This window comes from Mustelus asterias, chromosome 13 (genome assembly GCF_964213995.1).
Source record: "Mustelus asterias chromosome 13, sMusAst1.hap1.1, whole genome shotgun sequence".
Classification (NCBI taxonomy): Eukaryota; Metazoa; Chordata; class Chondrichthyes; order Carcharhiniformes; family Triakidae; genus Mustelus; species Mustelus asterias.
Window position 1 is genome coordinate 95,600,053 of NC_135813.1, and position 27,366 is coordinate 95,627,418.

General features: G+C 48.5%; 1 protein-coding gene across 1 annotated transcript in view; it reads left to right on the plus strand.

Annotated features, from left to right (window-relative positions):
* The window catches only part of LOC144502909 (rabphilin-3A-like), a 150,261-nt gene that overhangs the window by 51,366 nt on the left and 71,529 nt on the right, over nucleotides 1-27,366 (plus strand). The window contains exons 5-7 of the mRNA XM_078227321.1: nucleotides 3-171; nucleotides 12,812-12,853; nucleotides 21,294-21,332. Coding sequence (XP_078083447.1) covers nucleotides 3-171; nucleotides 12,812-12,853; nucleotides 21,294-21,332 — 250 coding nt within the window. The remainder of the gene's footprint in view (nucleotides 1-2; nucleotides 172-12,811; nucleotides 12,854-21,293; nucleotides 21,333-27,366) is intronic.

Consider the following 27,366-nt stretch of genomic DNA (forward strand, 5'->3'; position numbering starts at 1 on the left):
AGGTCTGGAAGCGCTCCGGTGCTTGGTTTTTTAAAGGTTTGCCTAAACAGGTGCTTCCGGAACCAATGCCTGTTAACAAGCAGAACCTAGAGCCTGGTAAGGGAGAACATCCTTCACAGGAGCCTCCAGGTCCAGAGCAGAAAGCTTCCCAGAACTGGACCCAAAACAGAGGTGAGTGGAAATGCTCTTCAAGATTTCAATTAGGCAAAACTGTTCTCTTCCAAAGGTTGACTGTGTGAGTTGGGATTTATTGCCCATCCCTGAGGGTATTTAAGAGTCAACCACATTGCCATGAGTCTAGAGTCAGATGTAGGCCAGACCAGGTAAGGATGGCAGATTTCCTTCTATAAAGGTCATTAGTGAACCAGATGGGTTTTTACAACAATCGAAAATGGTTTCATGGTCATCATTAGCCTTTTAATTCCAGCCTTTTTTTTATTGAATTCAATTTTCACCATCTGCCATAGTGGGATTCAAACCCGGATCCCCAGAACATTAGTGTGGGGGCGTGATCTTACCGCTCGTTCACGCCACGCTCCCGCTGCAGTGAGGTCAGAGAACTTGGCAGCTAGCCAAATCTCCGTTCACTGCGGTGGGGTGGGAAAATCCTGCCGGCGTGAGTAGTGGTAAGATTCCGGCCTGGATCTCTGGTTTAGTGGTCCAGCGATGATACCATTACCTGCTGAGATCATGTGGTCAAGGACTGTTAGAACCATGAAGCTATACTCTAGCTTGGGTGGTGAGAAGAAAATTTTGTGGTGGTGGTGGGGGGGGGGGGGGATGAGGGATGGCATTGGAGAGGTCTGAAATTCAGGGACAATATAGGAAATGAAGGCGCGATTATTCCCTCTTTGTAGAGATAACTGGGATTTAAAGACATGCAACACTCTTTTTTTCTGATTTTAAGAATGTGTCTCGGAACTTTTACAAAAAGACTTCTTTTCCAGAAATAAGAGATATAAAGTGCTTTGATAAAATGTCACCTTCCTACTACATAATTTATTAAAGAAATATTTTTCATAAACTGCAATCTTGAAATGTCAAAATCCACCAGGATCTGAAGCAGGGCAAGTTGTGGGGCCTGTAAACCTCTATGGAGACTCCTCCCCAGTGACATTCCTGTCACTAACATTTAATTTCAATAACCCTGTTCAAATATGGGCAGTTTATTAATGTTCTCTGTTTTAAATTACAACCAGCTTTTTTGGAGGGAAGGGGAGTTCACTCCAGGAGTGAGTTGGAGCCACTGCAGTCATCAAAATGCCCCATTTCACACAACGTTTGCTGGCACTTCAATATCTTTGCGCATGGTTAGGCAACGTCAGGGCCCGCCCAGGGTTCCACTTGCAGACTATTAAAAAAGCCATAATTTAAGGGTGGAGGCGCCATCCATGCTCCAATGAGCTTTCAACTCTGATTAAGGACCTGGAATCTTTTAAATTTACAGCAAATTCTCCCAGTCAAAGAATCCAGTTCCTGTCCTCCAGAGGACCATTAACAACAGATTAAATAACCCATGCCTTATTAGCATTTCCCTGTTCACAAGCTCTTTTTATAGCAAGCTTCAATGACATTATCGTCTGTGCACGGTAGACATCTGGATCATCCATCACCAACTTGATAATGTTTTTATTGTCTGCGGACACTTAATATTTAAAATCAATCAAAATCCCGTTTGCAATGCCACAGACAACTCAGCTGTGCAACGTTTCCAGGCTTGGAATCATGTGAACATGCAAGATACACTGTGGGCCTGATTTTTCCTCCGCATTGCGTGGAAATTTGGTAAAGTTGGGCGTGAGGCGAGCAGCGCGATCCACGCCCCCCTCCGTGCCGTTTCCCCCTTTACCAAGGCCCAAAATAGGCCGCGATCGGGACCGCGCCCAAAACAGACACGACAGCCATTTAAATGCATTTGCGTGCATTTAAATTGACTTAATGGGCTGCACGCCCAATCTTACCGGCACTTCCCCCGTTACCGCCGCGTTCGCCCATCCAGATTCAGCGTGAAACAGACATGCTCTACAATCGTCTGATTCGGGCGCTCCAGCTAGTGAGGAGGTAAGTGCAAGCGTCCGACAACTCTCTGCTTGGGGCCAGTGAGTGGGAAGGGGGGGTCCGCTGCCACTCTGCCTGTGATCAGTGAGGGGGAAGGGGGGGTCCGCTGCCACTCTGCCTGAGATCAGTGAGGGGGAAGGGGGGGTCCGCTGCCACTCTGCCTGAGATCAGTGAGGGGGAAGGGGGGGTCCGCTGCCACTCTGCCTGAGATCAGTGAAGGGGAAGGGGGGGTCCGCTGCCACTCTGCCTGAGATCAGTGAGGGGGAAGGGGGGGTCCGCTGCCACTCTGCCTGAGATCAGTGAGTGGGAAGGGGGGGTCCGCTGCCACTCTGCCTGTGATCAGTGAGGGGGAAGGGGGGGTCCGCTGCCACTCTGCCTGAGATCAGTGAGGGGGAAGGGGGGGTCCGCTGCCACTCTGCCTGTGATCAGTGAGGGGGAAGGGGGGGTCCGCTGCCACTCTGCCTGAGATCAGTGAGTGGGAAGGGGGGGTCCGCTGCCACTCTGCCTGTGATCAGTGAGGGGGAAGGGGGGGTCCGCTGCCACTCTGCCTGAGATCAGTGAGGGGGAAGGGGGGGTCTGCTGCCACTCTGCCTGAGATCAGTGAGTGGGAAGGGGGGGTCCGCTGCCACTCTGCCGGTGATCAGTGAGGGGGAAGTGGGGGGTCCGCTGCCACTCTGCCTGTGATCAGTGAAGGGGAAGCGGGGGGGTCCGCTGCCACTCTATCTCTGATCAGTGAGGGGGAAGGCGGGTCCACTGCCACTCTGCCTGTGATCAGTGAGTGGGAAGGGGGGGTCCGCTGCCACTCTGCTTCTGACCAATGAGTGGGAAGGGGGGGTCCACTGCCACTCTGCCTGTGATCAGTGAGGGGGAAGGGGGGGTCCGCTGCCACTCTGCCTGTGATCAGTGAAGGGGAAGGGGAGGTCCGCTGCCACTCTGCCTGAGATCAGTGAGGGGGAAGGGGGGGTCCGCTGCCACTCTGCCTGAGATCAGTGAGGGGGAAGGGGGGGGTCCGCTGCCACTCTGCCTGTGATCAGTGAGGGGGAAGGGGGGTCCACTGCCACTCTGCCTGTGATCAGTGAGGGGGAAGGGGGGGTCCGTTGCCACTCTGCCTGAGATCAGTGAGGGGGAAGGGGGGGTCCGCTGCCACTCTGCCTGTGATCAGTGAGGGGGAAGGGGGGGTCCGCTGCCACTCTGCCTGAGATCAGTGAGGGGGAAGGGGGGGTCCGCTGCCACTCTGCCTGAGATCAGTGAGTGGGAAGGGGGGGTCCGCTGCCACTCTGCCTGTGATCAGTGAGGGGGAAGGGGGGGTCCGCTGCCACTCTGCCTGAGATCAGTGAGTGGGAAGGGGGGGTCTGCTGCCACTCTGCCTGAGATCAGTGAGGGGGAAGGGGGGTCCGCTGCCACTCTGCCTGTGATCAGTGAGGGGGAAGGGGGGGTCCGCTGCCACTCTGCCTGAGATCAGTGAGGGGGAAGGGGGGGTCCGCTGCCACTCTGCCTGTGATCAGTGAGGGGGAAGGGGGGGTCCGCTGCCACTCTGCCTGAGATCAGTGAGGGGGAAGGGGGGGTCCGCTGCCACTCTGCCTGAGATCAGTGAGTGGGAAGGGGGGGTCCGCTGCCACTCTGCCTGTGATCAGTGAGTGGGAAGGGGGGGTCCGCTGCCACTCTGCCTGAGATCAGTGAGGGGGAAGGGGGGTCCGCTGCCACTCTGCCTGTGATCAGTGAGGGGGAAGGGGGGGTCCGCTGCCACTCTGCCTGAGATCAGTGAGGGGGAAGGGGGGGTCCGCTGCCACTCTGCCTGTGATCAGGAGGGGGAAGGGGGGGTCCGCTGCCACTCTGCCTGAGATCAGTGAGGGGGAAGGGGGGTCCGCTGCCACTCTGCCTGTGATCAGTGAGGGGGAAGGGGGGGTCCGCTGCCACTCTGCCTGAGATCAGTGAGTGGGAAGGGGGGGTCCGCTGCCACTCTGCCTGTGATCAGTGAGGGGGAAGGGGGGGTCCGCTGCCACTCTGCCTGAGATCAGTGAGGGGGAAGGGGGGATCCGCTGCCACTCTGCCTGAGATCAGTGAGTGGGAAGGGGGGGTCCGCTGCCACTCTGCCTGTGATCAGTGAGGGGGAAGGGGGGGTCCGCTGCCACTCTGCCTGTGATCAGTGAGTGGGAAGGGGGGGTCCGCTGCCACTCTGCCTCTGATAGGTGGGGGGGTTGCAAATGGTCTGGGTGGTGGGTGGGGGGGATAAGAGGGTCAGCAATGTTGTGGGGGTGGGGCAATGTCTGTGGGGGCCAGCGGGAGGCATTATCCGGCCCGGGAGGGATGTGGCAGGGGAGCCGCATTCCATCAATTTTGTTTCTGCGCATGCGCTGATCGGAGCTGCAGGATTTTGGGCGCGTTAAGCCCTGGCTTATGCAGCACGATTCGGAATCGCTGATATTTTTTCAGGCAGAGTGCGTATGGGGTCACCTGAGAACGGGGTCTAAAAGCGGGATCTGAAACACTCCCAGTTTCAAGTTCACCCAGCACTTGGAATCAAAATGGTAAAATAGGGCCCCATGTGTCTTGTGTGCTGTGCTGCAGTGATCTACATTGACAATCACTCTGCATTCTGCTGATGAAGTAGTTTGTGTATTTCATCACAAAACCTGCAAATAGAGAGGGCTGGATACATTCTCCCCTCTTGTCTGCTTCAGTTTTTAAGGTCTGTTTTGTTTGCTCCACACTCACCTGGATGCTGGAATGCTATTAGCTGTGGTGGTATTGATGCTGCTCTTGGGAGGTATCCTAGGGATGGATCAGCTGGAGATGCTTTGGAGTCCCTGGAGATTGAGGCTGATCCACACAGAGAGGACACCTGCACTCCCCGAGAATGACAAGTACAATGTGTCCCCGCTGGGTGAAGTCACAGACGAGTGACTTGTTCTCGGGCGGAAAATGTTGCTGAGAGAAACACAGAAATTAAGAGCAGGTCATGTGGCCCTTCGAGCCGACACCACTGTACAATACCATAAGACCTAGGAGCGGAAGTAAGGCCATTCGGCCCATCGAGTCCACTCCACCATTCAATCATGGTTGATTTCAACTCCATTTACCCGCTCTCTCCCCATAGCCCTTAATTCCTCGAGAAATCAAGAATTTATCAATTTCTGTCTTGAAGACGCTCAACGTCTCGGCCTCCACAGCCCTCTGTGGCAATGAATTCCACAGACCCACCACTCTCTGGCTGAAGAAATTTCTCCTCATCTCTGTTCTAAAGTGACTCCCTTTTATTCTAAGGCTGTGCCCCCGCGTCCTAGTCTCCCCTGCTAATGGAAACAACTTCCCTACGTCCATCCTATCTAAGCCGTTCATTATCTTGTAAGTTTCTATTAGATCTCCCCTCAACCTCCTAAACTCCAATGAATACAATCCCACGATCCTCAGACGTTCATCGTATGTCAGGCCCATCATGGCTGATCCTCTATTTCACACATACTCCCACATTCTCCCCATACCCCTTGACCCTTTCAGAGTCTAGGAATCTGTTTCTTTCTTAAATATATTCAGTGACTTAGCCTCCAGGGTAGAGAATTCCACAAGTTCACCACACTCTGAGTGAAGAAATGTCTCTTAATCTCGGTCCTAAATGGCTTATCCTGAGACTGTGACTGTTCTAGACCTCCCAGCCAGAAGAAACAAGACCCCTGCACGCAGTCTGTCCAGACCTGTCAACCTTCTGTACTTTTCAATTGAATCTTCTCTCATTCTTCTAAATTTCAATGAATACAAACTAGTTGACTCAATCTCTCCTCACACAACAATCCTGCCATCCCAAGAATCAGTCTAATGAGCCTTCACTGCACTCCCTTTATGACAAGTGTGTCCTTCCTTAGGCAAAACTGCACACAATACTCCAGACGTGTTCCCACCAAGGAAAGAGAGTTTTATGGAAAGTGGGTCTGAGATGCTGTGCATTCAGCAACGTGCTTTATAATTCACACATTTGGTGCCATACTTTTCTCTGAAACAAGTAAAGTCCCCATTATCTGTGTTCTATTTGACTCATGCAGATTTTCATTTTGGAATTTGTGTCCTGAGAATGTCGTTCCATTCTTGAAACAGGGTCAAAAATATCATGGGCGTGATCTTACTGGCCGTTCACACCACACTCCCGCTGCAGCAAGGTCGGAGAATGTTGATAACATTCCGGCCCATGTGTGTGTGTAAAGGTCTCCATGGCAGGTCTGTGTTGCAGTGTTGTATGAAATTATTCGGTGTCATTTCTGAAAGGGTCAGTTACACACATTGAATAAATGTGCATTTATTTCTCTGACTCCCAGAGATCAGTGAGAGGCACATGGAGAATATTTTTTAAAATACAGGCTGCAAACACATTTGTTGATTCAGGTGGTTCAGGTTGTGTAGCAGGGCTTCCATGATGAGATGGGTTGAGGTGCTGGCATAGTGCTGTAAGTACAGTCAGGGTGAACGTGTAGACATTTGCTTAAAACCAATCATTCCCCTCAACTCCACCTCTGAAAGTTGCAAGAAGCTCCTTCCCCACCAGACATATATGAACCAAATCAAGAGTTACATAAAACAACAGCGGATATTCAATTTGTCCAACAATTCAAAAAAGTACAACTCCATGTTGGTGATCACATTCATACATGTCATCATAGAAACCCTACAGTACAGAAAGAGGCCATTCGGCCCATCAAGTCTGCACCGACCACAATCCCATCCAAGCCCTACCCCCATATCCCTACATATTTACCCACTAATCCCTCTAACCTACATATCTAAGGGCACTAAGGGGCAATTTTAGCATGGCCAATCAACCTAACCCACACATCTTTGGACTGTGGGAGGAGCACCCGGAGGAAACCCACGCAGACACGAGGAGAATGTGCAAACTCCACACAGACAGTGACCCGAGCCGGGAATCGAACCCAGGTCCCTGGAGCTGTGAAGCAGCAGTGCTAACCATTGCGCTTCCGTACCGCCCATGTAAAGCCTATTTGATTTTACATTGTTCAAGTTGTTTATTAAATATCACAGTATGGGTTTCTCTGTGGAATTAAACTTTTTACAAGATGATATATGTAATTATTTTGAAAAATCTTACATCAGTGCACATTTCTTATCTGCACGTGACTTCTCATAGAAACTAGAAGCAGGAATAGGCTGTTTGGCTCTTCGAGCCGTTCATTTTGATCATGACTGATCATCAAATTCAATATCCTGATCCCCTCTTTCCTCTTCCCCTCCCCCCCCCCCCCCCCATATCCTTTGATCCATTTAGCCCCAACAGATATATCTAATTTCTTCTTGAAATCAGATATTGCTTTGGCCCCGACTACTTTCTGTGGGAGTGAATTCCACACATTCACCACTCTCTGGGTGAAGAAATTTCTCCTCACCTCAGTTCTAAAAGGTTCAGCTCTTATCCTCAAACTATGACCCCTAGTTCTGGACTCCCCCATTATCGGAAACATTCTTTCTGAATCTACCCTGTCTAACCCTGTATGGATTTTATAAGTTTCTATGAGATCCCTCTCACTAAACTCCAGTGAATATCATCCTAACCAACTTAGTTTCTCCTCATATGACAAAACATAATTGATCTTAATTGATTTAATGTTTGTTTTGATCTGAATTAATGCAAGGTTCTGTTGTTTCGTGCTTTCCACTAGGATTTTCAGAGTGAGGCTTGATTAGGTGCATTGACAGGTCAGGTCATATGACTGGGTACAGCTGGTGCCCAGTTTGGTCTATACGATTATTTAGATTGTTACTTGAATGGGTGTTAATTGAGAGAGGTGTATACTCAGTGAGATCTTGGTGTCCTTATGCATCAGTCATTCAAAGTAAGCGCACAGGTACAGCAGGCGGTAAAGAAGGCAAATGGTATGTTAGCCTTCATAGCGAGAGGATTTGAGTATAGGGGGAGGGATGTTTTGCTGCAATTGTATAGGGCATTGGTGAGGCCACACCTGGAGTATTGTGTGCCGTTTTGGTGGTCTTTATCTGAGGAAGGATGTCCTTGCTATAGGAGGAATACAGCAAAGCTTTACCAGGCTGATACCTGGGATGGCAGGTCTGTCATATAAGGAGAGACTAAATCGGTTAGGATTATATTCACTGGAGTTTAGAAGAGTGAGAGAGGGATCTCATGGAAACTTATAAATTCTAACAGAATTAGACAGGGTAGATTCAGAAAGAATGTTCCCAATGGTGGGGAGTCCAGAACTGGGGATCATAGTTTGAGGATTAGGGGTAAACCTTTTAGAACTGAGGTGAGGAGAATTTTCTTCACCCACAGGGTGGTGAATGTGTGGAATTCACTACCACAGAATGTAGTTAAGGCAAAAACGTTGTCTGATTTCAAGAAGAAATTAGATATAGCTCTAGGGGCTAAAGGGATCAAGGATATGGGGAAGGGGGGGGAAAAAATCAGGATATTGAATTTGATGCTCAGCCATAATCAAGATGAATGGTAGAGCAGGCTCGAAGGGTGAAATGGCCTAGTCCTGCTTCTAGTTTCTATGTGACTGTAGCCCCACACAATGGGGTAAACTCTTAACTTCCCTCTGAACTGGCCGAGCAAACCACCCAGTTCTATTCAAGAAGGCGGTTCCCCACCACCTTCTCAAGGGCAATTCATGACATGCAATAAATCTTGGCACCACAGCAATGCCCACACCTTGTGAATGAATACAATAAAATAAATGGTTGGTGGATGTCTCATCATAAATCATCGTTTTCTGGATGTTCTCTGGGCAAGTGGATGTAAAATTGCTTTCAAAAGAGGCTGTGATCCACTGGGATTAACTGTATCTTTTTTTTCCCTCTAAGAGTCTATCCCTTCTAATCTCTATGAATTGAAAACCATTTTATCTTGCGAATTGTGTTTGCTGTTCAATGTTCACTTATAAAGCTTCATTTTGAAACAGAGTGGACTGAATATCTTCACATAAATTAGTTTTCATGTTAGTTTGCTCAAGGGCAAAACAGTGGGAGACTGATCGATCAGACTGCAGCCCGGTGAGGGATCACAAACATGCACCTAGCTTTAACAATTATAAAGAGCACAATAGAAATATTTACTTCGATATATGTACTATTCAACTTATATGGTGACGAGTCGATTGGGTGGACATTTATATAAAAACAGTGGGATTAAGTTTCTTTATTATGTAATTTGATATTACAAAGTAATTAATACTGGGAAAGTGTCCATTTGTCCCCCGAGAGCATACTTCTCACTTTATTTGATACAGTACTAACTATATTTATCCTAAAGTGTGGTTCACATGGGGGTTTTCCATTTAATAAATTCCTACATAAAAGCTTGCTTTAGATTTAGCCACTAGGCGAATAACTAATGGATGAAATAATCCCTTCTCTTGTTCCCCAAACCCAAGAATATTGGGCGCAATCTTACCACCTCACCGCACCCGTTGATCAGTGTGGTGAGCTGGGAAAATAGCATGCGGGGCAAAAAATTCCAATCCATACCTCTCGGGTATGACGTCACACTGGCGCGAATCACTACCTCTCAATAACATTGTGATCAGGAGCAGCAATAACAAAGATCCTGGAGGTGAGGATCACTGAGCACCAACTCCCAGGGTGCGGGGGGCGGCTCCCAGTCGCTGCCATGGTGCGGGATGGGGGGGGACACTGCATGGGTGCAGGGGTTGGGTGGGGCTTGTAGCAGTCTGGGGGACCTCAAGTCAGGCTTTGCTGATGGCACGGGGCTCCTGTTGCACACATTCCCCCTGCCTGCTGGATGACCCCCAGGGGTTGCATATTAGGTTAAGTCACAACGCCATTGATGTCGCGCTGGTTACCCTGTCATCTGTCTGCTGTGAGAAGTTTAACAACACCAGGTTAAAGTCCAACAGGTTTATTTGGTAGCAAAAGCCACACAAGCTTTCGGAGCTCCAAGCCCCTTCTTACTCACCTGAAGAAGGGGCTTGGAGCTCCGAAAGCTTGTGTGGCTTTTGCTACCAAATAAACCTGTTGGACTTTAACCTGGTGTTGTTAAACTTCTTACTGTGTTTACCCCAGTCCAACGCCGGCATCTCCACATCTGTCTGCTGGACAGATGTTCCATCCCAGCCCCACTAACAGTTACAAACACCAGGCCTGGCAGCTGTTGCCCCAATCACGGGTTCGCTGCAGGTTGGTAGCACGTCTCCTCACACTGCACGGACTCTGCGGTGCTTGATACAGCGGCAATCAGTCACATGAAAGTCAGGAGGGCGTTTCTCCATCCTCGGCCTGAACTGTAAGCCATTCCTGGAAGCCAGTGCACCAGACCACTGGGCAGGTGCACACAGGTTAATGCCTCAATCCTCTCACTAAGCCTGCCATGGTAATGATGTGGTAACGGTCAGCAGCCCATTGAGATGGCACATGGTACCAGGGATGGTGTTGGGTTGCCAGTGTCCATACTCATGAGGAAATGGGTTGCTGGGAGGGAGTGCGGGGCATGGGATGAATAACCTTATGGACTATCTCTCTCCTTTGCCCCCCCCCCCCCCCCCACATTTGTGGCTGCTGAGGCAGAGGAGGGAGATAGCTGCTCGCGGCAAGGACCACCCAAGCTAGAGGCCGCAGCTGGGGTTAGGACATGGTTGCCCATCCTCTGCCTGATGTGGAGATGCCGGCGTTGGACTGGGGTAAGCACAGTAAGGAGTCTCACAACACCAGGTTAAAGTCCAACAGGTTTATTTGGTAGCAAATCTCATCCTCTGCCTATCAGAGCAGAGGACGGTGGTAACAGAGGCCCGGGTGTACAGGACCCTCATGTCCTTTAATGAGCTGCTGGATGCTGTGTGCCACCTGCCGCAGGCTCTGGCTCAATAAGGTGGCAGTGTGGCATTTGTGCCAGCTGCTTGCGCACCTGACACTTTGTGGAGCAGGACAACAGCTGCTCCCTTTGGCAGTGAAGGTCACGGTGGCCTTTTCACCACCAGGTCCTTCCGAGCCTCCAGTAGCAGCATCTCGCAATCCTCTGCACACAAGTGCATCCGTGTGGGCACAGATGTCCTGTATGCCCGGGCAGGCAGGTCCATCCAATTACATGGACTGGGCCCACCAGGATGCCTGGGTTGCACGCTTCGCCGACATCACTGGAATGCCCCATGTGCAGGGGGCTATTGACGGCTCTGCGGGCACTGTACAATTAAGGGGTGTCCTTTATTAATCGAAAGGGGTTCCACTCACTCAACGTTCAGTTTGTGTATGATCACCTTCTGAATATCATGTACGTGTATGCACATCACCCAGGGAGCGTGCACAATAGCTTCATTCTGCGGAACCCGGACATTCTGTCTTCGAGGACCTTCCCGGCTGCCGGGATGGCTCGTGGGGGCAAGGACTACCCACTGCAGTCGTGGCTGATGATGGCAGTGCTGAGGCCCCAAACAGCAGAGACCTGCTACAATGATGCCCATGCTGCTATCCAGTCCATTGTCAAGTGGTGCATCGGGCTCCTGAAGACGTGGTTCCGCTGCCTGGACTGCTCTGTCGGTGCCCTGTAGTACAGCCCCCTGACGGTCTCCTGCATTGTGCTGGTCTGCTGTGCGCTCCACAACTTGGCGCAGCAGTAGGGAGACATGTTGGAGGAGGAAGAGGACCGGGCGGACGCCCTGAAGAGGAGGTGGCCCAGGAGGATGTGGAGGGCAAGGCCGGGGAGGAGCTGGATGATGGAGGAGAGGTGGCTGCAAGGGTCTGGTGGGGCGGGAGGGTGGGCCTACATGGCCCCCACTGCTGGGACTGGAGCAGAGGAGCTCATGCTGCTGAGTCCCACATCAGTGGTGGGGGATGGAGGCCTCGTGACACTCACGGCATTTTCAGATTAGCACTTGGAGCGCCACGGCAGTCAGGGATCTGGTGCTGGGAACTGGGGATCCCAGACTCAGTGGACCGAAGGGTGTCTCTTGTGAAGTATGGCACTCTATACCTCACTGTGTACGGTCGGGGTACAGTCCCTGTGAGGCAGGAACACATTAATCACAGCTGTGGAGTGTGTAAATTGACAAGTACCAAAACACTAACTAGTGCATGCCTTAACCCATGCCCTCTTTGTGACCCTACTTCTTAACCTTACATGGCCTACCGCTACATCTCGGTGCCCCCCAGGATGCACATCAGAAGGGTGGTCACTTGTATCCTCTCCCCCCCCCCCCCCCCCCCCCAACCCAATGGCCTATGATGCCCTTGGCAGGCATCCTCTGGGGAGCTGGGACCTGGAGGATGCCTGCCAAAGCCGTCCAACTTTCAGGTGTCTCAGAAGTAACCGTGCCACCCTGTTCAGGCTGCTATCCGTGCATTGTCAGGAAGGGTGGACTCGGGAGGGCTGGGATGGCCGGAGTCTCCTGGGTGGAAGGCCCTGACATGTGCTCCAATACTTCCTCCTCTGTCCCAAAGAGATAATGCTTCCTAGTTCTGTTTCGGATCAATCTCCTTGTTTTGAGCCATTCCGCCCGACTCCCACCTCACCAGCTGAGAAAATTGTCCCTGGAATATATCAAAGCTCATTTCAACAATTTGATTACGGTGCAGGTAAATCCAGCCCTTTCCCTGAACTGTTTGCCTCAGCTCTACACTACGCTGACCTTTAACACACTTGACTAAGCCACTAAAGAAGCTTCTTCATCAATCTTTTTCCTTCTCTGCTGTCAGACAGTTTTGTTTGCTTGATCTTCAATTTATAAAGCTGGCTCTTGACTATCTGTATCCTTTTAATTTTCTCCTACTCTGTGTTTCTCAGGTCAGGCAGAGGGTGCTATCCCTGCTGAGCAGGCCTCGTATGGTAAGACTGTTTACAGCACCAATACAGCATGTGAAATCCCAGTACATGCATGTGAAATCCCAGTACATGCATGTGAATTGTATGTCCAAACAACCTGCCCGAGAATGATGATGGGGGCCTCTCCAAGAACAATTTATATTGTTGTTGCTTGTTTAGTTTTGATCCCTGGAGTAATGGCTGCCAGCTAAACTGTACTGCTAAAATTGGCTTTCCTGCACCCTTTTTGGTGCAGTTTAACAGGTCTGTGATTCTCCTGTCAGGATAAGGGTACTGGTCCTGCAACAAAGTTGATGCAAGGGGCTGGCACAGTGCCATTATCTCTCGCCAACTAAACAAGAAAACAAACAGCATGTATGACATGGATCAGTGCCCAGCACGGAATGGAGATTTGAATATTGGTGACTTGTGTTTAAGAACAATGACTGTTGCTGGAGTCTGGTCAGGGAGTTGATGACTAAGGAAGCACTGATTTGCAAAGGGTTTTAGAAATTTAGATTTATTTGCTTTCAAACCTTTGACTCTGAGCACAGTTGAGAATTGTGTTATTCCTCCCCTATCCCACTACCAGGAAGTTTTGCCTCTCTCCTCTCTTGAAGCTGCTAACTTATTGGGATATGGGTTCAGAGCTGACGGTGCTGATATATCAACTGACAGTCTATCCTTTGTTTTAATCAAGAAATTAACTATTAGCAGACTACAAATGTCGCGGCGACATCCCCATCCATGTACAGAATTTCTCTGATGTGGAGATGCCGGCGTTGGACTGGGGTGAACACAGTAAGAAGTCTCACAACACCAGGTTAAAGTGCAACAGGTTTATTTGGTAGCAAATACCATAAGCTTTCAGAGCACAGCTCCTTCGTCAGGTGGAGTGGAAATTGCATTTCCACTCCATCTGACGAAGGAGCAGTGCTCCGAAAGCTTATGGTATTTGCTACCAAATAAACCTGTTGCACTTTAACCTGGTGTTGTGAGACTTCTTACTACAATTTCTCTCACAGATCCACACTTAACAGGAAGAATCACTTGAAGGTAATTGGCTGGAATACTGCCTACATATTTTTACTTCAGCTCAAAGAGGAATCGAGATCAATTCGGACGACCCTGGCTGCGATCATTGTCTGAGAATCAAACCTCAGATCATTCTATTCTGGTCGAATTTATTGCCACGCCTCAAGATACATTTCCAAACTAAACTAACTATTAAATGTAATAATTTCTATAACTTTTATTCATTAGCGAGGACTTGGGAATCGCCAGCTACCAGCATTTTCCCCATCCCTAATAGTTATTGAAGGTGGTGTTGAGCTGCTGCCTTGAACTGCTGCAGTCCACGTGATACAAATGCAACCACAGCGCTGTCAGTTCCAGGTTTTTGTACCAGTGACAGTGTAGGGATGGTGATATAACTCCAAATCAGGATGGTGCGCGGCTTGGAGGGAACTTGCAGGTGGTGGTGTTCACATCTACTGCCCAAGGTGCTAGCGATCACGGGGTTTGGAAGGTACGTTCAGAAGAGGCCTGGCAAGTTCCTGCAGTGCATCTTGTAGGTGGTGGAGACAGTGAAAGTTTTACGATGGTGGATGGAGTGCCAATCAAGCGGGGTGCTTTTTCCAGGATGATGTCAAGATTCTTGTCCAAGCTGTGCTCATCCAGGAAAATGGAACGTATTCCATCACACTCCTGACTTGTTCCATAGATGGGGAACAGACTTTGTGGAGTCAGGAACTGAGTCACTCGCTGAATAATTTTCAGCCTCTGACCTGTAATCGCAGTATTTATACGATTCATCCAGTCCAGTTTCTAGTCAGTGGTAATTTCCCAGGTGTGGATAGTGAGGGATTCAGTAATGGCAATGCCTTTGAAAGTCAAAAGGTGATGGTTGGATTTTCTCTTGTTAGAGATAGTCATTGTCTGGTATTTAAGTAATGAGAATGAGAGTTGTTGCTTATCAGCTCAAGCCTGAATATTGTCCGGGTCTTTGCTGAATCTGGGCATGGACTGTTACAGTATCTGAGGAGTTGTGGACAGTGCTGAACATTGTGCAATCATCAGTGAACATCCCCACTTTGACCTAATTATGAATAAATCATCTGAAGATGGTTGAACCTAAAACTCTACCCTGAGGAACTTCTGCACCAATGTCCTGTGACTGAGATAATTAGCTTCTGATAACCACAACCAACTTCCACAGATATCACTCTAACCAATGAAGAGTTTTCCCCCACTCCCATTGATTGCAATTTTGCTAGGTCTTAATGTCACATGCTACGGCCTTGATGTCACAGACAGTCACGCTCACATCACATCTGGAACTCAACTCTCTTTTTCATGTTGGGACCAAGGATGTAGTGAGGTAAGGAGCTGTGTAGCCCTGGCAGAATGAAATGGCATTGTATGTCTATTACAACTAATCCTGAGTTGTAACTTCATCAGGTTGACACCTCATTGCCCGATGCTGATTATGGAATGCTCTCCTGCACTCTTCATTGTACCAGGGTTGATTGATGGTAATGGTGGAGTGAGGTATATGCTGCGTCTTGACATTCCGAGTGTACTAGAATACAATTCTGCTGATGGCCCACAACACCTCATGGAAGCCCAATTTTGAACTGTGAGATCTGTTCTGAATCTGCATTTAGCAGAGTGGTAGTGTAAAGATGGGACTTCATTTCCACAAGGACTGTGTGTTGGTTCCTCCTACCATTGCTGTCATGGAAAGATGCATTTGTGAAATTTAGATCGGTGAGGGTGAGATCAGGTATGTTTTTTTCCTCTGTTCTCTCACCACCTGCCTGGTTTGGCAGATATGTCCTTCACTAATCAGCCAGCTCAGTCACCAGTGGTCCTCCTGAGCCACTCACTGATGGGTACTGAAGTCTCCCCAGAGTACTTTCTGTACTCTCGTTATCCTCAGTGTTCTTTCCAAGTGATGTTCAACATGGAGGCGTACTGATTTATCAGCTGAATATGGTGGTAGGCGGCAATCAGCAGGACGTTTTGGCCATATTTGATTTACTGTCATGAGACTTCATGGTTTCCTGAGCAACTCCTTCCTGGTTTCATGAGCAACTCCTTCCTGGTTGTATATTACTGTGCTGTCCATGCTTAATAATGGAAGGGTCTATGACATTGGCTATAAGGTATGATTCTGTGAGTATGACTATGTCATGTTGTTCCTTGTCTGTGCGACAGTTATCATTTGATGTTAGTAAGGAGGACTTAGCAGGGTCAACTGGAAAGGATGTGCATCAGTCGTTTCCAGTGCCTAGGTCAGTTGTTGGCTGGTCATCTGATTTTATTCTTTTTCTATTGAATTTCAACAGTGGTTTGATATCATTGAGTGGTTTATGAGGCCATTTCCAGAAGGCAATTAAAAGTCAACCACAGTGCTGGGGGTCTGGAGTCATATATAGGCCCAATTGGGTAAGGACAGCAGATTTCCTTCCCTCCAGGACAGAGATGGGCAACCTAAACTAGTGAGTGGATGGCTTGAGTGGCCCTCCTTTATCTCAATGGGCTGCAAGATTGAAATCAGACTTGTTCACTAACCATGTCCCCATGAATAAGATTAAATACATGCCAAATATTTTGCAACGAGTTATAGAATGTGCTTAATCATTTATATACTAATAGAACTATCAACTTCAAATGGTAAAAACAAAATAAATATTTACACTTTGGATGTTTCTGATCGCGTGCACAGCATTCTGAAGTGGGAGGGTGATCAGCCAGATGTCATGGTACACATCGGTACCAATGACGTAGGAAGGAAGAGTGAGGAGATCCTAAAGAGTGAGTATAGAGAGCTTGGTAGGAAGTTAAAAAGCAGGATCCCGAGGGTAGTAATCTCAGGATTGCTACCTGTGCCACGTGCCAGTGAGGGTAAGAGTAGGATGCTCGGGCGGATGAACATGTGGCTGAGGAACTGGTGTAGGGGGCAGGGTTTCAGATTTCTAGATCATTGGGAACTCTTCTGGGGCAGGTGGGACCTGTACAAGAGAGACGGGTTACACCTGAACTATACTTGCAGGGAGGTTTGCTAGTGTTATTGGGGAGGGTTTAAACTAGATTTGCACGGGGATGGGAACCAGAGTGCCAGAGCAGATAGTGGAGTGGGGGTGAAAATAAATGATGTTAATAGTTCATGCAAAATCACAAATAGAAGGGTTGTGTGTGGTGGTAATAATCTTCTGAGGTGTGTCTATTCCAATGCCAGGAGTATTGTGGAGAAGGCAGACGAGCTGAGGGCATGGATTGACACATGGAATTATGACACTATAGCCATTAGTGAAACTAGGCTACAGGAGGGGCAAGACTGGCAGCTCAATGTTCCAGGGTTCCAATGTTTCAGACGTGATAGAGGCAGAGGGATGAAGGGTGGGGGGGTGGCATTGCTAGTCAGGGAAAATGTTACAGCAGTGCTCAGGCAGGACAGATTAGAGGGCTTGTCTACCGAGGCCAAATGGGTGGAGCTGAGAAACAGGAAAGGTATGACCACATTAATGGGGTTGTATTATAGACCACCCAATAGTCAGCGAGAATTGGAGGAGCAAATCTGCAGAGAGATAGCAGACAACTGCAGGAAACATAAAGTTGTGATAGTAGGGGATTTTAATTTTCCACATATAGATTGGGACTCCCATACTGTTAAAGGTCTAGACGGGTTAGAGTTTGTAAAATGTGTTCAGGAAAATTTTCTAAATCAATATATAGAGGTACCAACTAGAGAGGATGCAATATTAGATCTCCTATTAGGAAATGAGTTAGGACAAGTGACGAAAGTGTGTGTAGGGGAACACTTTGGTTCCAGTGATCATAACGCCATTAGTTTCAACTTGATCATGGATAAAGATAGATCTGGTCCTCGGGTTGAGGTTCTAAACTGGAAAAAGGCCAAATTTGAAGAAATGAGAAAGGATCTAAAAAGCGTGGATTGGGACAGGCTGTTCTCTGGCAAGGATGTGAATGGTAAGTGGTTTCTCAAAGGAGAAATTTTGAGAGTGCAGAGTTTGTATGTTCCTGTCAGGATTAAAGGCAAAGTGAATAAGGAACCTTGGTTCTCGAGGGATATTAGAACTCTGATAAAGAAGAAGAGAGAGATGTATGACATGTACAGGCAACAGGGAGCAAATAAGATGCTTGAGGAGTATAAAAAGTGCAAGAAACTACTTAAGAAAGAAATCAGGAGGGTTAAAAGAACTCATGAGGTTGCTTTGGCAGACAAGGTAAAGGATAATCCTAAGAGCTTCTACAGGTATATTAAGAGCAAAAGGATAGTAAGGGATAAAATTGGTCCTCTTGAAGGTCAGAATGGTCGGCTATGTATGGAACCAAAAGAAATGGGGGAGATATTAAATGGGTTTTTTGCATGCGTATTTACTAAGGAAACTGGCATGGAGTCTATGGAAATAAGGCAAACAAGTAGGGAGGTCATGGAACCTATACAGATTAAAGGGGAGGAGGTGCTTGCTGTCTTGAGGCAAATCAGAGTAGATAAATCCCCAGGACCGGACAGGGTATTCCCTCGGACCTTGAAAGAGACTAGTGTTGAAATTGCAAGGGCCCTGGCAGATATATTTAAAACGTCGGTATCCATGGGTGAGGTGCCAGATGATTGGAGGATAGCTCATGTTGTTCCGTTGTTTTAAAAAGGCTCAAAAAGTAATGCGGGAAATTATAGGCCGGTAAGTTTGACGTCAGTAGTAGGTAAATTATTGGAAGGAGTACTAAGAGATAGGATCTACAAATATTTGGATAGATAGGGAATTATTAGGGAGAGTCAACATGGCTTTGTGTGTGGTAGGTCATGTTTAACCAATCTATCAGAGTTTTTCGAGGAGGTTACCAGGAAAGTGAATGAAGGAAAGGCAGTGGATGTTGTCTACATGGACTTCAGTAAGGCCTTTGACAAGGTCCCGCATGGGAGGTTAGTTAGGAAGGTTCAGTCGCTAGGTATACATGGAGAGGTAGTAAATTGGATTAGACATTGGCTCAATGGAAGAAGCCAGAGAGTTGTAGTGGAGGATTGCTTCTCTGAGTGGAGGTCTGTGACTAGTGGTGTGCCACAGGGATCAGTGCTGGGTCCATTGTTGTTTGTCATCAATATCAATGATCTGGATGATAATGTGGTAAATTGGATCAGCAAATTTGCTGATGATACAAAGATTGGAGGTGTAGTGGACAGTGAGGAAGGTTTTCAAAGCTTGCAGAGGGATTTGGACCAGCTAGAAAAATGGGCTGAAGAATGGCAGATGGAGTTTAATGCAGAGAAGTGTGAGGTATTGCACTTTGGAAGGACAAACCAAGGTAGAACATACAAGGTAAATGGTAGGACACTGAAGAGTGCAGTAGAACAGAGGGATCTGGAAATACAGATACGTAATTCCCTAAAAGTAGGGTCACAGGTACATAGGGTCATAAAGAGTGCTTTTGGTACATTGGCCTTTATAAATCAAAGTATTGAGTATAGGAGTTGGAATGTTATGGTGAGGTTGTATAAGAGATTGGTGAGGCCGAATATAGAGTATTGTGTGCAGTTTTGGTCACCTAATTACAGGAAGGATATTAATAAGGTTGAAAGAGTGCAGAGAAGGTTTACAAGGATGTTGCCGGGACTTGAGAAACTGAGTTACAGAGAAAGGTTGAATAGGTTAGGACTTTATTCCCTGGAGCGCAGAAGAATGAGGGGAGATTTGATAGAGGTGTATAAAATTATAATGGGTATAGATAGAGTGAATGCAAGCAGGCTTTTCCCACTGAGGCTAGGGGAGAAACAAACTAGAGGACATGGGTTAAGGGTGAAGGGGGAAAAGTTTAAAGGGAATATTAGGGGGGGCTTCTTCACGCAGAGAGTGGTGGGAGTGTGGAATGAGCTGCCAGATGAAGTAGTGAATGCGGGCTCACTTTTAACATTTAAGAAAAACTTGGACAGGTACATGGATGAGAGGGGTGTGGAGGGATATGGTCCAGGTGCAGGTCAGTGGGACTAGGCAGAAAAATGGTTCGACACAGCCAAGAAGGGCCAAAAGGCCTGTTTCTGTGCTGTAATGGTCTATGGTTCTATGGATAGGGAGGGAGCGCAGAGCTCTCACAGTCAATGTTGCGTGCAGTCAGCACGCACCTCACTTCATTTGCCCTTGCTTTATGTGCGTATCACTTCAATCATACTGATAGGAATAAAATCTATGCAGATGGAAATCAACGAAATGTGGCAACCCTGCGCACAGAGGACAGTCAACAAAATGTTTTGTGGGCTGCACTCAGAACCCAGATGGGCCACATGTGGCCCCCGGGCTGCAGGTTGCCAACTACTGCTCCAGGACATTAGTGAACTGATGGTTTTTATAACAATCTTGTTGTCTCTTGATCACCGTTACTGAGGCTAATTTTTATTCAAGATTTGTTAATGAATTGAATTTAAATTCCAGCAGCTGCTGTGTGGGATTTAAACTCGTGTCGCTGCAGTATTAGTCCCAGCCCCTGGATTATTTGTCCACTAACATATCGCTATGCCATTGTTCCCGTGTGCTTTAGTATTGTGGGAACATGCAGATATGAATGTGCTATTTTAAAATTCAAAATGTACATGCAATTCTGAAATTGTACAGGACTTTGCTATTATTTGATATAACCTTTCTGTCCCCATCACTATCACACCTTCCACATTAACCCATAAATTCTCATTCAAGGTAAACACAGAAATTTCCCACAGATTTATACAATTAATCTCACTCCTCTTTCCCCTGTCATTTATTCCTATCAACGATTTATCCAGTTCCCTTTTGAATGTTGCTGTTGGATATGCTTCCACCTCCCTTTCAGGCAGAACATTCCAGACCACAACATTTCGCTGTATCAGAATGTTTCCTCATGTTGCGTCTTGTCCTTTTGTCAATCATCTAAAATTCTTCTGCTGTTGGAAATGATTGCTCCCTATTTACTCCATCAAAAAGCACAGGCACGATGGGCAGAATGGCCTCCTTCTGTTCTGTGAGGTATTATTCTATAATTCTGTGATTCTAGATGTTCCTTTTTGTGCTTCTTTCACTCCCAACTTCCTGAACTTGGTTCACACATTAATTAGCATTGTGCTTTGACGAATAGAAGTGTCATTGCCTCCCATTTCCCACCCCTCACCAGTCTCCCCCCCACAAGAGGAGGATTTTTAATGAGGTTGACTCTCTCATTTCTGAACAAGCATTGCACATTTTTAACCTACGCACAACACTTACTTTACTAAGATATATCATAAAAAGAGAATAAATAAAGCATTTGTGACAACCCAAAGCTTCAAGGGTCGGGGGGGGGGGGAAGTTGAACAGGGTGCAAACAGTTCCTGATTCCGCATAAATGTGGCTTCAGGACTGGCTTTGAGACTTTATGTGATATGCCCAGGTTAGAAGTTTCTGCTAACAATTTGTGGTTCTGTGTTGCACAGGAGATCCAACCGAGAAAAGAGGAGTCAGCAGAAAGTCAGGTAAGTCCTTCACTCGCTGATCAATATTTTTTAGTTGATGATAACATTTATTTTGGGGATGGGGCAGTGAAATAAGTACTTTCTATATAAAACAAACCCTCCTTTGTGGGTTTTTAATTATATATAGAATATACTATCTGTGGTGAACCATCGTTGGTTCACCACTGGGGTTGTTATTATGTTACTGTTGGGCTAGGGTGTTGTTGTTGTTATGGGGGTTGTACTATGTTGTTGGGTTAGGGTGTTTACCTGTTCTAAGTGCTGTCTTGGCACACTCCAGTGGGGTCCCGCCTCCGGTGGCAGGGTATAAGACCCCCTGCTCCGGCAGGACCCCTTCAGTCTGAACGGTTGTATTAGTGTTAGCAGTTTCGTTGTTATCTGATTAAAGCCTTCAGTTCTAAAGCCTTGTTTCCGGGTGCTCATTGAGGTGCATCAATTTAATCAGATAACTGAGAATATGGAACAGATTCTAAAACCGGATCGTCTGACACTGGACCCACGTGCGGTCGGTGCAACTAACACGTTCGAACATTGGTGGAAGTGCTTCGAGGACTACCTGGCAGCCTCGGTAGCTATCACTACAGACAGTGATAGACTCCAGGTCCTCCACGCAAGGGTAAGCGACACGATTTACCTAGCCATTCGTGCAGCTTCCACTTACCAGGGTGCCGTCGAGCTCCTAAAGAATAGGTACATTACGCCACCCAACGAGATTCACGCTCGTTATCTCCTCGCTACACGACGTCGGCAGTCGGGCGAGACCATAGAAGACTACGCCAATGAACTCCTGCAGCTTGCCAGGGCTTGTGACTGTAAGGACGTCTCCGCCGAGCAGTACATGCACGACCTCGCCCGAGACGCGTTCGTAGCAGGGGTAGGGTCCTCATACATCAGATTAAAATTATTAGAAAAGGGGAAACTCACCTTGACCCAGGCAATGGGGATGGCCGTGAGGTTGGAGGCGGCGTCGAAGAGCTTGGCGCTGTACCCCGAGGACCACGTGCAGTCAACGTGGTTGGAACAATCTCTGCTCCCTCCTCGCCCCGCGAACCCGCGCTCCCAGATCGATTCGACAACGGCGGCAGCTCCAGGTGGCCAGCGATGCTATTTTTGCGGTGGGGCCAAGCATCCACGGCAACAGTGCCCGGCAAGAACGGCAATCTGCAGCCAGTGCGGTAAAAAAGGCCACTACAGCAAAGTCTGCAGGTCCAAACCTAAAAACGGCAGTGCAGCTTGTAACCCTCCAGAACGGAGACCGTCTCTTTCGACGCCGCAGTACCCACGAGGTCCGACCACGTGCGATCTCAGGACGGCGCCATCGTGGCAAACAGAGGAGCAGGAAGACCACCAGGAGTCGCTGCGCTTGGTGCCCTCGGCCACATGCTATCCATGGGGGCGGCCATCATGGTCCACGACGACTAGAAGCGACCAGCAGGGGTCCTCAGCATCCACATCGGCAGCATGCAGCAGCGACCAGCAGGGGTCCTCAGCATCCACATCGGCAGCATGCAGTGACACCCAGGGGCCAACGGTGGCGTCGATCTCCCTGGATCAGACCAGGCATTTCAGACTGGAACATTCTATGATGGAGGTAAAGGTTAGTGGCAGAACTGTAAATTGTCTGTTTGACAGCGGAAGCACCGAAAGTTTCATACACCCTGAAACTGCTAAAAGGTGTGGACTCCGGATTCTCCCTGCCAAACAGACAATTTCCATGGCATCACAGTCCCGGTCTGTACCGATCCAAGGACAATGTATGGTAACTCTTGAGGTACAGGGCACAGTTTACGAGCAATACAGGCTCCTTGTGTTACCTCACCTTTGCGCGCCAATTCTCCTCGGACTAAACTTTATGGCCCACATGAGGAGTGTGATCCTACAGTACGGTGGGCCACTCCCTTCACTGGCAGTAGGGAACCAGCCGCAGCCTCCAAATTGCCCAAAGCGCCCCGCGTGCAATCTATCCACCCTGAAAATCACTACACCATCCCTCTTTAAAAATCTGGTACCTGGCTGCAAGCCCATCGCTACTAAAAGTAGGCGTTACAGCGCTGAGGACCGGATCTTTATTAGATCTGAGGTTCAGCGGCTCCTCAAGGAAGGGATCATACAGGCCAGTGCTAGTCCGTGGAGAGCGCAGGTCGTGGTAGTCAAAAGCGGGAACAAACCTCGGATGGTCATCGACTATAGTCAGACCATTAATCGTTATACGCAGCTGGATGCGTATCCTCTCCCGCGCATTTCTGATATGGTCAATCAGATTGCGCAGTACCGAGTGTTTTCTACCATAGACCTTAAGTCCGCCTACCATCAACTCCCCATCCGCCCAGAGGACCGACAATATACGGCTTTTGAGGCGGATGGTCGTCTATACCAATTCCTCAGGGTTCCATTTGGTGTCACCAATGGGGTCTCGGTCTTCCAGCGTGCTATGGACCGAATGGTGGACCAGAACGGGTTGCGGGCTACCTTCCCGTACCTGGATAACGTCACCATCTGCGGCCATGACCAGCAGGACCACGACACAAATCTCCAACACTTTCTACGCACTGCATCTCACCTGAATCTGACCTATAACAGGGAGAAGTGTGTATTCCGTACGCGCAGGTTAGCTATCCTTGGATACGTGGTGGAAAACGGGGTCATCGGCCCTGATCCAGACCGTATGCGCCCCCTTACTGAACTTCCCTTGCCCGCTAGCACGAAAGCACTGAGGAGATGCCTCGGCTTCTTTTCGTACTATGCACAGTGGGTCCCCAACTATGCGGACAAAGCTCGTCCGCTCATTAAGTCCACGACCTTCCCACTTACACCGGAGGCCCAATTGGCCTTCAAGGCTTTGAAAAGCGACATTGCGAAAGCCACGATGCACGCGGTGGATGAATCCATCCCCTTCCAGGTGGAGAGTGATGCATCTGATTTCGCCCTAGCCGCCACACTAAACTAGGCAGGCAGGCCCGTCGCGTTTTTTTCCCGCACCCTTCAAGGCCCCGAAATTCGGCACTCGGCGGTGGAAAAGGAGGCTCAGGCCATTGTGGAGGCAGTCAGACACTGGCGCCATTACCTGGCAGGTAAGCGGTTCACCCTGATCACGGATCAACGATCCGTGGCGTTTATGTTTAGTAACACGCAGAGGGGCAAGATCAAGAACGATAAGATCTTGCGGTGGAGAATTGAGCTCTCCACCTATAATTACGATATTATGTATCGTCCAGGGAAACTCAATGAGCCCTCGGATGCCCTCTCGCGCGGAACATGCGCCATCATGCAGGAGGACCGCTTGAAGGCTCTCCACAATGATCTATGTCATCCTGGAGTCACCAGACTCTACCACTTTATAAAAGCCCGCAACCTACCCTACTCGGTGGAGGAGGTCAGGTCAGTTACGAGAAGTTGTAAGACTTGCGCAGAATGCAAACCACACTTTTATCGACCAGACCGGGCACATTTGGTCAAGGCCACTCGCCCTTTTGAGAGGCTGAGTGTAGATTTTAAGGGCCCCCTTCCCTCAACGGATCGGAATGTCTATTTCCTTAACATAATAGACGAATTTTCCCGGTTTCCGTTTGTTTTCCCCTGTGCGGACACGTCGACTGCCACCGTCATCAAGGCATTCAGTGAGCTTTTTACCCTGTTCGGGTACCCCTGCTATATTCATAGCGACAGGGGCTCGTCGTTCATGAGCAACGACTTGAGGCAATTCCTGCTCTCATTCGGGATTGCCTCTAGTAGAACCACGAGCTACAACCCTAGGGGTAACGGACAGGTGGAAAGGGAGAATGCTACAGTCTGGAAGGCTGTCCTACTGGCACTAAAATCCAAGGGCCTTCCAGTCTCCCGGTGGCAGGAGGTCCTTCCAAATGCGCTCCATTCTATCCGCTCCCTCCTGTGTACGGCAACCAATGCTACTCCCCACGAGAGGATGTTCTCATTCCCTCGGAAGTCGTCCTCGGGGACCTCATTGCCAGCCTGGTTGACGTACCCAGGACCCGTCCTTCTGCGGCGCCATGTGAGGGCTCGCAAGTCCGACCCCTTGGTCGAACCGGTCCAACTCCTCCACGCCAACCCTCAGTATGCCTATGTGGCATATCCTGACGGGCGAGAGGACACTGTCTCCATCAGAGACCTGGCGCCCGCAGGGGACGTAGCAACTCCTGTCGCTCCTATTCCCCCAGTCACAGATCCACTACTCCTCATTACTTCCCCAGACGTGGCGCGGTCAGCACCGGGACCAGTGCATAACACTTTTACCCCCATGTACAGCTTGCCTGAGACTCGGAGATCGGCGCCACCATCATCACCACCACCAGCACCACCAATCGTTCCAGGATCCCCTGCACCATCGCCTCATCAGGGCCGGCCGGCCCGGGAGTCTTTGAGGGGACAGCCAGATGTTGCTTTGAGAGAGCCACCGCAAGCACCTGCTCCGGTTTCGCAACCGGTGTTGAGACGATCGCAGCGTCGGTGTGGTCCTCCAGACCGTCTGGACTTGTGAATCCTGTTATTTTTTTTTTTTTTTTGTCATTATCTGTTCTCATTCACCCCGCCACCTTTGGTTCCTAAAGGAGGGGTGAATGTGGTGAACCATCGTTGGTTCACCACTGGGGTTGTTATTATGTTACTGTTGGGCTAGGGTGTTGTTGTTGTTATGGGGGTTGTACTATGTTGTTGGGTTAGGGTGTTTACCTGTTCTAAGTGCTGTCTTGGCACACTCCAGTGGGGTCCCGCCTCCGGTGGCAGGGTATAAGACCCCCTGCTCCGGCAGGACCCCTTCAGTCTGAACGGTTGTATTAGTGTTAGCAGTTTCGTTGTTATCTGATTAAAGCCTTCAGTTCTAAAGCCTTGTTTCCGGGTGCTCATTGAGGTGCATCACTATCAGAGAAAGTAGAGATGTTTAAAAAGGCGCTTGAGGATTATAGCGCTATTAATAGATCATCAATTCAGATGGGGTTTAAAAGAGTGTAAGCTCTTGTATTACACAGAATTAATAGTCTAAAAGAACAGACCATTTGGCCTAATGTTTCAGGATCCTCCTCCCTCCCATCTTCATCCTATTACCATATCTTCCTATTCCTTTACTTAGCTTCCCCTTAAATGCGATTCACCTTAACCAGTTCATTTGGTAATGGGTTCCACTTTCTCACAGCTTTGAGTAAAGAAGTTTTTCCTACGCTCCTTATTGAATTTATTGGTAGAAAATATTAATGCCTCTAGAGCATGATTTTCAGCCCCACCCACTGCTGGGATCATCTTGTCCCGTCGAAAGTCAATGGGCTTTTAACTGGGCCACCGAATCTCCCGCGGCGGGCGCGGAAAATCCTGGCCCGAGTTTCAGACACTCCCACAGTTGGAAATGTTCTACTCAAAGTCCACCATGACTTTAAAGCCCTTTGAAGACCTCTATCAGGTCACCTCTCAATCATCTCTCCCCTACAGAAATGCTCAGGAGAGGTGTAAAACAAAGGAATAACGTTTTACAGAAACAATGGTGGAAAGAAAACACATGAAAACTTTCACTGGGGAAGATAGATCTTTAAAACATTAAATAAAAGGTGGTAGGGAAAGGGGTGGAGTATGTAGTGGTGATCTGATGCAGACAACATGATTGGTCAGCTCAATTCCCGTACTGTGAAATTTTAATTAGAAGATAATAGGCATTGCACAATTACCGATTGAAGTCAATGGAAGCGGAGCATTATAATGCGTCCTTCTGATTTCAATGAGGAACTTTAATATTCTTTCCCTTTCCAGTATGTTCCCCTGTATTGAGTCATTTTTAATCATTTGATCTGAAGTAGTACAAGCAATTGCGTATTTCCATTCTCCCAGGGCAGTGGGAAGCTGTTGTTCAGGGATAGTCAGCAGCCTCTTGTCACCAGATCACACCGTCCTGGCTGCAATGAAGTTTGAACAAAGTAGTTTTGCTTGCTCGTGGACTCACTGGGGGAGATTTTCCTCCCTGCCCTCGCTCAGTCCTGGTAATAAACTGTCAGTGAATCCTGTCCAACTCCATTATCGCTTGTCCTTCTTTACT